At 52.1% G+C, this 12,348-nt stretch overlaps 3 protein-coding genes across 3 annotated transcripts; all 3 read right to left on the bottom strand.

The window, feature by feature from the left end:
* Positions 1 to 2,155: 2,155 nt before the first annotated feature.
* BCR38DRAFT_326641 (BCS1 N terminal-domain-containing protein) lies at positions 2,156 to 3,976 on the bottom strand (the record flags this gene model as incomplete). The annotated part of the gene is made up of 1 exon (XM_040854815.1): positions 2,156 to 3,976. A coding segment is annotated over one exon (1,821 nt), but the record flags the coding sequence as incomplete, so codon positions are not given.
* A 1,129-nt stretch (positions 3,977 to 5,105) lies between these two features.
* On the bottom strand, positions 5,106 to 7,494 carry BCR38DRAFT_439628 (beta tubulin). The gene is made up of 5 exons (XM_040860645.1): positions 7,159 to 7,494; positions 6,935 to 6,958; positions 6,795 to 6,862; positions 5,880 to 6,725; positions 5,106 to 5,805 (listed from the first exon to the last, which is right to left on the bottom strand). The coding sequence occupies exons 1-5, from the start codon at positions 7,168 to 7,170 to the stop codon at positions 5,412 to 5,414; spliced, it is 1,344 nt and encodes a 447-aa protein (XP_040713301.1). The 5' UTR covers positions 7,171 to 7,494; the 3' UTR covers positions 5,106 to 5,411.
* A 1,292-nt stretch (positions 7,495 to 8,786) lies between these two features.
* Positions 8,787 to 12,337, bottom strand: BCR38DRAFT_347934 (uncharacterized protein; the record flags this gene model as incomplete). The annotated part of the gene is made up of 4 exons (XM_040856383.1): positions 8,787 to 9,921; positions 9,991 to 12,005; positions 12,069 to 12,219; positions 12,273 to 12,337. 4 exons carry the CDS (start codon positions 12,335 to 12,337, stop codon positions 8,787 to 8,789), a joined length of 3,366 nt encoding a protein of 1,121 aa, XP_040713302.1.
* Positions 12,338 to 12,348: the final 11 nt, after the last annotated feature.

Here is a 12,348-nt window from a genome sequence, read left to right on the forward strand (position 1 = left end):
GCCTCTCCCGGCTATGGCCCTCGGCGATCCTGGATAATAGCGTCGTGTCGTTTCCTTAGTTTGGAAGACGATTTACTGTGACGACTTAATACCACCGACTTTTCCGAGTATTCCTAGGTCATAGGCGGGTTCGCTGGTTCGCATTGCTAACGACGCAAAAACAAACCGATAGATTCGATCCACGCCTCATGAGCATGATTGATGAAATTTTCATTGCCTGAAATGGCTTGCATTACTGCCCGTCATGTTGTACGACGACTGCATCGGAAAATAGATGAATGCTTGCGATAAAAAGGAACCTATTTACACGAACCAGCAACGATTCTCACACCAAGACCCCTGGCGCGCCTTTTGCGCCAATGCATCAGGTGCTTCTTGCCGCCATTGCGACGGCATAACTTGAAAAAGGCCTTCTACAGGACACGCCTATTTTGTGCTGTCCTTATATGACTAGGGATGCCCACCATCGGTAGACCATGATGCATCTGGTGCCGAGTGCGGCTAAGGGGTCGAATTGATACTCTCTTGTTTTTTTCCCTCACTCCTTTGTTTTCCTAGGGGTAAGGCATGGCAAATGGACAAAGGGGCATTGTACACTCGGTAGACATGGCGTGGGCTGGATGGATTCCCACGGAAATGGATGGTCTCGGCTTCACAGGGGGATCTAAGTCTAGGTCCATAAAAAGAAGACGAAACATAATGCAGCCGGTTAATTTGCGTTTGTCCAAGTAATAAACAAACTAGAGTCTTGCTTCCTGCCATTCTACGATGTGCTTTGATTGATTGTCGGCTATCTTGGCTGCTTGGTGAAAGTCGTCTGGTGCAGACGTTATGGCCGTAGGCATAGATCGGTTCTGATTCATATCTTAGTGAGACGGTATACAGACGAGCAATGCTAGTACTATCATTTACAGCATAGGAATCTGGCTAATGCATCGGAACGTGATGGACCGTCATAGAGGTCGATTAGTGTTGGGATTGGAGTATATACCGGAATGCTCCAAACACGCTCCGGTTTAAGCGGGCGGGAATCAACCTTCAAAGGTTCAACATGTACCATCAAATACAATTGTTTGGCCTTAGCAGCTGTCGGAGAGAAGGTGCGTCCATAAAGGCTCAGCATCTAGCAGTCAGGTAAACAGCAACAGCTAGCATAGAATAAGAAGACAACAAGCAGGACAAATATGCGAATGTCTAATGTCGAGTATGAACCTCTGCCATGGTATCTGTCGGACCGCATCTATCCAATGTATAAGGGGCTAGCTATATAAATGTCTATGGGTCCCACTGCTTGCTGGGTGGCCAAGGGACTGACACCCCTATTTGGTGGTTGGCCTCTCTACGTATGCACACCTTCAATAGCCGGACAACTTGAGGCTACTCCACACTAAGAATACTTTTATCATGGTATTAAGGATTCCAAGTGCAATATTTGCTAGCCAAGCTGGTACGATGACATGTACCACGAGGACCACATCATAGCATCTTGTATCCATGCAGGACCACAGGTGAAAAAGCATATGGTCAAATCCAACTTGAAAACGTCTCTATGTTTCCGATTAGGGCTGCGTGAAGTGAGATGGTTGTTGCCCCTGTTACTGTCGCAGCAAGGTTAACACTAAGTTTTCGTCTTGCGAAAGGGGGCAATGGGCCAGGCCGAAAGATTAGTGGTGGGGCGGTCACAGCTCAAATACGCCTTGTGTATACTAAAATGTTGGTGGAAGACAGTACTAGGTGTGCTGTGAACATGATCATCACCGACCAGCAATGAGCAGAGCAGATGCCTCATCCAATCATGACTCTCCTATTTAAAAAAAACAATCGTTTGTGTCTGTTCTAGCCCATTAATAGTCCAACCTCCCGTCTGTAAAAGTCAAAGCCGCTACACTATATGCTTAGGTATCAAAAGCCTCCAACCCAAATATGCCAAAGTAACACTTCTCAAAAATGATGTGCCGTGTATACAAGGAGATGATACAACCGCCAGTCCATATCATGTACTACAATTCCATGAAAGCAAAAGGAACTGGTGAATCTCCTACGTCTCAATGCTTGCCGGTGTCCCATAGCCCGAATCCTTTTTCTCCTCCCTCTCACCCTTTGGTTTGACGACTTGCAACTTCTCTATGCTTAGGTTCACTTTCTCGTCAACCTCGGAATCCGAGTCTAATGATAAATCATCGTCCTTACTAGACGAGGACTCGGCCGATCTCTGAGTCTTGGGCTTGGACTTCTTCTTGCTCAGTTTTCTCCGCTCTTCTTTCTTAGACTTCTCCTTCTCCTTCTCTTCCTTTTCCTCGTCCTCTTTCTTTTTCTTAGCCAGCTCTTCAATCCTCTTTTCTTCGGCTTTCCGCTTTTCCTCGGCCTTCTTGATTTCTTTTTCCTTTCGGTCTTTTCTTGTCGTCTCCACGAATTCTGCTGCAGTGTCAATGGCGGCGCGCGGGTTGCGCTTGTGTCGCATAAGGTGCCCCTGAAGTTCTGCGGGGCTGAATTCGTGGGCTGGAATCTGAGCGGCGAATTCGAGGGCGAGGGCAATAACCCGAGCCTCATCGGCGCAACGTTTCTTTTCCCTCTCCTCACTTAGGGCAGCCCTCGCCACTGGGTCGAGTAGGAGATCATCGGCGGTTGTGTCTTTTGGGCCGTCGTCGCCTTCCAGACGGGCGAAGATGGCGCGGAAGATGGCGGCTGTCATATCGGTGTCGGCTAGTCCGAACTCGACGATCATGTCGACGCGACCAGGTCGGATCAGGGCCTTGTCCAGCTTCTCAAGGTGGTTCGTCGTCATGATCAGGACTCGCCCTTCCTGCGACGCAACACCGTCAAGGATGTTGAGCAAGCCAGACAGCGAAAGACGACCAGTGGGCAGAACAGCTGGGGGGTTGTTGGTATTCCCATTGCCCTGCGTGATCTGCCCAGGCTCCATCGGTTCCGTAGCGCTTCCACTGGCGCACTGGTTCTTATCCTCCTCGCGCGTGTTGGTGAGCCCAGCTGTGTCAATATCCTCAAGTAGCACCACACACCGTCGAGGAAGCTCAGTAAAAAGAGATGCCAGGTTCTCCTCGTTGGCTGTGATGGAGCTCAAGCTGACAATGTAGATACGCATCTTGAAGAAGCCCGCCAGAGCCAAACTCAAACTTGACTTGCCCGTGCCAGGTGGCCCGTACAGGAGGTAGCCACGACGGTAGGGGATACCGCGATTCGAGTACCAGGACTGTGTCGCGGGGGCGAGGTAGTCCGTCACATCATCGACCAGGTCCTTCTTGGTCTTTTCGTTGAGAATAACGGTCGAGAACGGCCGGGAAGTCCGAGCCATGCATCGCTGCCACGTTGGGTCGCTTGAACTAGAGCGTAGCGTGCCGCGGTAGATCAGCGTCTTTTGTCGGTCCCGCTCCATATGCATGGCGCGAGCCTCAAGGAGAAGCTCCTTCAGAATCCAGGGGTTGCGGCCAAAGCAAGAGATGGAAATCTCTTCCTTTTCACTGGCCAGCAGGCTGCTCCCCTGCTCCCGGTTGCAGCTTCGACGGAATAACAGGAGGCGGCTGCGGTACCAAAAATAATGGCTGCCGAAAGAGGGCGTGTAGCTCAATGCCTTCTTCTTTTTGCTTCCATTGGTCTGGTCCTCGACGCCATCATCCTCGTTATCTTCGTCGTAGTCCCATCGCCAAAGGTACCAAGAACGGGAGTTGAGGTTGGTGTTGACCACGAAGCGTCTCGCGCCCTGGGAGAAGCGCTGGGCGGCAACCCAGCTCATCAGGATGTTGTAGATCTCATCGTCAGTCCGGATATCCACCACGCTCATGAAATAGTTCTCCATTTGCTCCCAGAAGTAGCTGCTGGCGTAATTCCACATCAAGGTCAGGGCTCCAATGAGGAGGAGGATGGGGATGTAGAAGTTCAGGTCAATGTGGAGGTATTTCTGGATTGCGTTGGCCAGCGTAGAGAAGCCGGGAAAGAAGTAGTCTAGCAGCGCAAGCTGAGGTTCTGGAGAGGCGGCCGTGGGAATGGGCATGGCCGAGCCCGACGGTGGAGAAGCCGACAGGCTCTCCATAGCTGCGATGAGGGTATACCAAGATGGGTGCAGCGATACAAGAGGTGTTGAACCGGGGGAGGATATATCTACTTCAGTAGAGAAAACTATCACCGCGGAGGATGGATTTCGCCGGAAGATGATGAAAAGTTTCTGGCTCCGTGTGATGTAAGACAGCCGCGAGACTAGGTTGATGTTTTGTCAAACAAGCGAGAGAAGCTATTAGTCCAGACACTTAAGTATATTTTTTCAGTTTGCCAATATGATACTGCTAGGCAGCCTTCTGCCGTTTGAGTCCCAGGCATCAGCCGCCGCTGAAAGGTATTGACTGCGCGGCATCCTTACAACTTTCAACTTGCGAAATACCGGGCGCGCCGCTACCCATCGCGTGGAAAGAGGCCATTGGCCCAAACGTGCGTCAGGTCTCATCAGGCATCCTCGCCCAGTCCGTTTGGTCGTTTGGCTAGGGCACATGTCATTGGTCTGGTCTGGCCGCTACGCCCTCTTTGCGGACCATATGACTGTACCCCAGGCACAGCCTGAACCTAACTGCCGAGGAGTTATAAGCATTATGGATAGTAATGCAGGAAAATCGCGTCATAGGTTAGCCGGTTGAGCCACCGGCCAATAGTTGAGAGTTTTCGTAAGCTCGACCACTAGAAGTAGTGCCTTTTCTTTCGCCGAGATGTGTCACACAGAGGTGATGCAGGTCGACATCCCCGCTAGCTGAGGCTGGGTCGGGAGAAGCTGCCTACTCATCCACTACCTCCATTACCTTCACCGACTGAAACCGACTGGAAAAGAAGTGCACGGGTTGCCTCCAAGTTTTGGAGATATCATTGATATGTACTGTAATCATGTGGAATGACGTGGTTATTCGATACATACTTCTCACGTAGGAAAGATGAATGCTTCACACAGTTGTCGTGGCAGCGCCATACCTGCAAGTAGTACCCTAAGCTGACATCTTGCTCGTGTAGTTTTATGATGTACTGTGTCCTCTGGGCAAGACTTGCGATCGGGGTTTCTCGCGTATGGCAGCAGCAAATGGTCCATGATTTGTACAAGACGATCAATTACTCTTGTAACTACTACGCAATGAATAAAGTCTCCTTTCTGTGATGCGATCCACACCGTAGAGGTATATCTAATAAACACCCCGTAGAACCTTCAATTGACCATAACTGATCAATCCATTACTAAACACCGCAATGAAGGTCGAGGTGAGAAAAGTGTGTTGGCCAAGTCGAGTTGGAGGGTGGAGGGGGACGCGGGGCGTTGTGACTTGAGACAACGGCGAACGAGGCTTGTGGTATATCCAGCACTCGTCCAGATTGCACAGGCAATGCGCATACCGTTGCTGGGTATCAGCTGCTCCGTGCGTTTAAACCTCCTCCTCCATAGGGGCCTCCTCCTCGTACTCCTCCTCCTCCTCATCAACACCGGCATCCTGGTACTGCTGGTATTCGCTGACGAGATCATTCATATTGCTCTCGGCTTCAGTGAACTCCATCTCGTCCATACCCTCACCAGTGTACCAATGCAAGAAAGCCTTACGTCGGAACATGGCGCTGAATTGCTCGCCGACACGCTTGAAGAGTTCTTGGATGGCGGTGGAGTTGCCGACGAAAGTCGAAGACATCTTAAGGCCACGGGGGGGGATGGAACACAGAGCCGTCTGCACGTTGTTGGGAATCCACTCGACGAAGTAGGACGAGTTCTTGTTCTGAACGTTGCGCATCTGATCCTCGACCTCCTTCATGGAGACCTTACCACGGCTGAAGAGGGAAGGGGGAAAAGTTAGCAAAAGTCGAAGACCATACATTGCTAGCAACGCAACAGGGATACTCACAAGATGGCAGAACAGGTCAAGTAACGACCGTTGCGGAAGTCAGAAGCAGCCATCATATTCTTGGGGTCGAACATCTGCTGAGTCAACTCGGGGACGGTGACGGCACGGAAGGAGTAGGCGCCACGGCTGGTGAGGGGAGCAAAGCCGACCATGAAGAAATGCAGACGAGGGAAGGGCACCATGTTGACGGCGAGCTTGCGAAGGTCCGAGTTGAGCTGACCGGGGAAGCGCAGGCAAGTGGTGACGCCCGACATGACGGCGGAGACCAGGTGGTTCAGGTCACCGTACGAGGGGTTGGACAGCTTGAGGGTTCGCATGCAGATGTCGTACAGAGCCTCGTTGTCAATGCAGAAGGTCTCGTCCGAGTTTTCAACCAACTGATGGACTGAGAGGGTGGCGTTGTACGGCTCGACGACGGTGTCAGAGACCTTGGGGGAAGGCATGACCGAGAAGGTGGCCATCATGCGGTCGGGGAACTCCTCGCGGATCTTGGAGATCAACAGCGTACCCATACCAGCTCCGGTACCACCGCCGAGCGAGTGAGTGATCTGGAAGCCCTGGAGGCAGTCGCAACCCTCCGCCTCGCGACGGACGACGTCAAGGACCTGGTCGACGAGCTCGGCACCCTCAGTGTAATGACCCTTGGCCCAGTTGTTGCCGGCACCGGATTGGCCGAAGACGAAGTTGTCAGGACGGAAAAGCTGACCGAAGGGGCCAGCGCGGACGGCATCCATGGTACCGGGCTCGAGATCGACGAGGACGGCGCGTGGAACGTACTTGTTGCCGGAAGCCTCGTTGAAGTAGACGCTCATGCGCTCCAGCTGGAGCTCCGAAGTGCCATTGTAGCTGCAGAGCGATGGAGGTGAGCTTGCGTGTCACGATATCAATACTAGTGGCAAATAGAGAAAAACATACACGCCGTTGCTGTCGAGGCCGTGCTCGCCAGAGATGGTTTGCCAGAAGGCGGCACCAATTTGGTTACCCTATGAAGCTGTGTGAGTCCAAAGTCGCTCCGCATCATTTGAGCGCGAATATTGCGGGTGCCTGCCACTTACGCATTGGCCGGTCTGGAGGTGAACCTGGATGATTGAAGAAGTTGTTAGCCATGATTCCCATCACGCGAAAACGCGGTAACGTGTTCGGCGAAGAACATCGCGAGCGCAGGCGGCATTCAATATTGGGCACGTGGTGGGGTAGAATCAGGGGCATTGAATTCGGACGCGTCTAGGGTCACGCAAAGGGCAGCGATGCCCACGCAGGCAGAAGGTTGTTGACTTACAATCTCACGCATTTTGGCGATTGTTGATGATGGAGGATGTAATGCGGTTGGAGGAGCTTGAGCAAGCAAAAGAAGTGTCGAAGTCCGCAGACAAGGAGAGGTTGTGGTGGATGGAAGGAAGGATGTCGGGCAATGGAGTCGTTGAGATTGGGATTGTTGATTTTGCGGTGAAGGGTTTGGCTGGTGATGTGGGCTGCTCCAGGGGTGTTGGCTGCTCCCAAGAGGAAAGGCGCGGTCTGTTTACCACTGTTTAGGACTAGCGCTAAGGCAGGTGCGAATCTGCCACTTGGCTGGGGACAAGGTTTTGACAGGTGACGGCACCAACAACACAGACAAAAGAGGCAGTGGTTAGTAAATGAGGGTGATTAGGCAATATTTATTGATTCTCTAGCCTCTATTATTTTGCACCACTGTTCAGACGGGCGGCAATCTCGCGGAAAAGAACTTTCCCAGTGGCCGTACCCTGGAGGCATCTGCGTCTATGGATGTTGCCCGGACTAGCTTGGGCGAGCTCGACGAAGCATGGATGGTTACGGGGGTCTTTCAATATTACTACTATGTAGACGAGACCTGCGAAATGCTTCATTTTACGACCCCTTTCAGCAGTTGAGCAAGTGCTGCCTAGAGGTGTCCAGATGTGAACAGTTATGGCAACTCCTCTTATCTGATAAGTGTGTTCACCTTTTCGTTTTTTTAACGAATATTAACGAATATTAAAGTAATACAGTCTTCTCACCATTTAGATTTAGGCATCGAGTTGCGACAACGGTGCCAAGTATTGCAAGTCTTCGTATTGGCCTGGTTCGTATGATTGAAATGCACTGGGCGCGGAGAGCATCGAGACGAAATTGTAGTAGTTGATCGTTTCCTAAAGCAATTGAAGATATCAAAATGATCATCACCACGATTCCATCCGCTCCACTGGGTATTACTGGGTCCATGCAATGCTTGTCCAATAAACACTATCTAGACAGCCTGCCTGTGTCTGTCAACTCACAACACATGGTATCCATTCGACGACTTCGCTTCTAAACTCATGCCAGTAAACGATATGCTCAAACTTGGACTAGTTTTTCCCGCAACTACGAGTAGGACCCTGGGGTATCTTGACCGAAGCCTTGTTCTGCGGAAACCCCCGCCGAGATGCTACTTGGTCTAAGTAATACCGGAAACGTCCTATCATCTCTTGGCAGCGAACAACGGCAAGTGGTTTCTGGCGGATAACAGTCTGCCAAATCTGGACATTGAGATTGGCTTGGTGATTTTGACATACGGTCCCTAACTTAACCTTCATATAAGATCGGATTGTTGACACTGCAGATAGCTATCTGGTTGCGAGGCATTGAGCTGGGAGTCAAAGGTTCGGCGGCAGGAGAATGACACGAAGACAAGCAGACTGACGGAACCTTGGATTATATGAGATCCAGACAGACGTAGATTAGCAACGAGAGATTGCAAAAACCGCAACCTACTGTGTATCTCTTACCGGTATCCCGGTACCCAGCCTGCCATGCAATCTCGTGTCCGTGCAGTGTGTCTTGCTACTCGAGAATTATGTATGAATGACCCATTCTCTAGTATCAGTTTATTAACCATCCATTTATAAACACATCACCACGTCCTCCTCTTTACCAATCTGGTGCAGCTCCACAGCCACCACCACCACTACCATTGACCAACGCCTCGACCGGCTTCCGCATAGGCAGATTCATCATAGGCTTGACGCCAGGCTTCTTGGCTCGGTGACCTTTGAACGCGATCTTCGTGTCGAGCTCAACGAAGGGGCTCGGGGGCGCCTCGCCCTTCTTCACCATCCACTTCTTCGTCCCGAGCTCGCGATCCAGCTCCTCGACAAGAGGCAACTTGATGTACACGAGACCGTCAGTGCGTTCCTCCACCTTGAACGTCGCGATGGACAACTTCTTATCTGACTTACACTCGCCTGATGACAGGTCGAAGTTGCGCTTGTGGAACGGACACGCCACCCAAGGGGATGTTGAATCGCCGCAAGGCTCCTTGGGCTTCCCGTCCCCATTCGTGGCCCCGTTCGTCGCGCCGTGGGTTGTTCCATTGGCCTCGGAGCCTGGCTCCTTACCGACGAAGCCTTCCGAGAGAGCGAAGGTGCGTTTGTGCGGGCACATTTGCTGCGTGGCGTAGTACTTGCCCTTAACCCTCCACAGGGCTAGCTGCGTGTCCCCACGCTTGATATTGGCCGAGATGCCGTTGGCCACCTGGTCGGCACCAGCAAAGTACGAGGCTGCGATGACAGGCTGCCAACTCGTCGACGTCCAGCGATCTTTCAGGCCCTTAAAGTCCTCCTGGGCTGACTCCTCGGCCCAACAGACGGGTCGTGTCTGGTCGCGGTCCTCCTCGAGGTCCATGTTGTCCATGCTTTCTGCCGTGTTGGCAAACTGCTTGAATTTGGCTGCGATGGCCGGGTCCTTAATCGCTTCTGCCCACTCGTCGAAAAAACTGTCAACCAGCTCCTGCATTTGTGCCTCAAGGGATGCACAGATGCCCAGTTTGTCCTCAAGGACCACCTCCTTGAGGTATTTGATCCCGTCTGGTAGGTTCTCAAGCCACCGTGCTGTACGCTGCAGCTTGTCGGCTGTGCGGATATAGAACATGAGGTAGCGGTCAATAATTGGGATCACTTCGCTGGGGGGCAAGTCTTTTGCGAGAAGCTCGGAGTGCTTAGGCGATGCACCACCGTTGCCTGCCACGAAGATGTTGAAACCCTTCTCTGTAGCGATGAGACCGAAGCTGGCTTCGTTAGTCCACGTGTATGACTTAAATGGGGTCCCAACTGGCAGCTTGTGGGGGGTTGCTTACTCCTTGTTTTGCGCCTCGGCACACTCACGCACGCAGCCACTGACACCGCCCTTGATTTTATGAGGACTGCGGATACTCTTGTACCGCTCCTCAAGACGAACGGCCATACCGACACTGTCGCCGACACCGTATCTGCACCAAGTGGTGCCGACGCAGCTTTTGACGGTACGCAGCGACTTCGCATACGCATGTCCACTTTCCATTCCACCTTCAACCAATGCCTTCCAGATTTCAAGCAAGTCTTGCTTCTTGGCGCCGAACATGTCGATACGTTGGCCACCTGTGATCTTGGTGTATAGGTTGAACTTCTTGGCAACCTCGCCGATGACTATCAGTTTGTCTGGTGTGATCTCACCAGCTGATACTCGTGGCACGACCGAGTATGTGCCATTCCGTTGGATATTTCCCATGAATCGGTCGTTGGTTTCCTGCAAACCGTGTGTGGTCCGGTCCATAACGTGTTTGTTCCACAAAGATGCAAAGATACTTCCTACAGTAGGCTTGCAAGCTTCGCAGCCCTCCGAGGCCTTGTCGTTCCCCGCCTCGCGCATAACCTCGGGGAAAGTCTTCAGCCTCTTCACCATGGCGATGGTGTACAGATCGGCGCGGGAGTAGTTGAAATGGGAGCAAACGTAGTTGGTTACTTCGGCACCCATGGACCTCATTGTCTTGTTAAAGATGGTCGTCACAAGTGGGACGCAACCACCACATCCGGTCCCCGCCTTAGTACATGCCTTGACATCGCCGACGGTTTTGCATGTTCCTTCTTTGACCACGGCCACCATGTCGCCTTTGGTGACGTTGTGACAGGAACAAACCTGAGTGTCATCATCGAGATCGTCGGCATTATCTTCGCCGTCCTTCTTTGCACCGAGGATAAGCTGAGACGGCAGCACGTCGAGCTCCTTCTGGTTCTTTACCGTGAGCACCAATCTGATATAATCGCTGGTGTCTCCAATCATTATGCCGCCAAGAAGATACTTGCCGTCGGTGGTGAATAGATACTTCTTGTAGACATGTGAGAAGGGATCCAGGTACGTGAGTGCCTTGACAGGGGGCACAGGGGGCTCAGGCAGTCCATGTACGACCGTCTTGACTGCACTCTGCTTTTCCGACGGCTTTCGGGCGGCTTTTGCTGGTAGATGGCTTGGCCCGTCGCGGTCGGCAAAGTAGTCGCCGAAGCTTGCTACGTCGACACCGAGCAGCTTGAGCTTGGTGCTGAGGTCTGGCCGCTTGAAGACGCGTGGCGAATGCAGCTTCGCCTGAGTGAGGTTGAAAGAGAGGACATCGGCCATCTCGACGCCAGGGGCGAGCAGCCCAAAGCACTGGCCCTCCCAGTTCGCACACTCTCCAATGGCGTAGATGTCGGGGATGCTTGTCTGCAGATCGTTGTTGACAATGATACCGCCGCCACGGTCCGCACATTTGATGCCTGCGCTTCTTGCCAGGTTATCCCGTGGACGAATACCGATGGCAAAGCAGATAGTGGAGCATTTCATCTTCTCTCCGTCCTCAAACTCAACCCCGACCACATTATTTGCTTCATCGGTATTCACCTGACCGACCCGTTTGCCAAGGACGATGTCGACTCCTAGCTCGGTGATCTTTTTGATGACCAGGCCACCTGCGTCTTTATCCAACTGTCGGCTCAGAACCCAGCGACTTCCTTCGATCATCCTGACTTTATTGAAGCATCCCAAGTCCAACATGGCCTTGCCCGCCTCAAGACCCAGCAAGCCGCCGCCAACGACGAGTCCAGTGGTATCCCTGTGTGCTTCTCCGAATTCTATGAGCTTTTGGAGATCATCTATTGTTCGATAGACGAACACGCCGTTTGCATCATAGCCAGGTGTGTGTCTTGGAACAACAGCATCCGAGCCAGTGGCCAACACCAGGATATCATACGGAACCACCTCGCCGTTTGAACATGTCACGTTCTTCTTCCCAGAATCAATACTCGTTACTGTCGTATTCACATTGTAGTCGAGTTTTCTCTCCGGTAATTGCGATTCGTACTGTGGCTTTTGTCAATATCGATTCAACCACACTTGAGCTAGACCGGGGTTATTGTGGCTTACCCATTGCTTAGGATTCAGATACAAACTCTCGACTTTCCGGTGCGCAAAAAAACTCGTGAGCCCGACACGATTGTATGCTAAATGGGGCTCTTCGCCGATGACTACGATGTCGTACTCGCGACCCCTGGCATCGAGCTTCAAGACTTTTTCTCTGGTAGCAATCAATACCAACACCTGCTTGACTAGGTTTGGGCAGATTCTTACATGAAGGCGAAGCCGACCATGCCCAGGCCGACAACGACCAACTTCTTTCGCTGTCGGACCGCCATGTTGGACTGTG

Source organism: Pseudomassariella vexata (genome assembly GCF_002105095.1).
Source record: "Pseudomassariella vexata strain CBS 129021 chromosome Unknown BCR38scaffold_10, whole genome shotgun sequence".
NCBI lineage: Eukaryota > Fungi > Ascomycota > Sordariomycetes > Amphisphaeriales > Pseudomassariaceae > Pseudomassariella > Pseudomassariella vexata.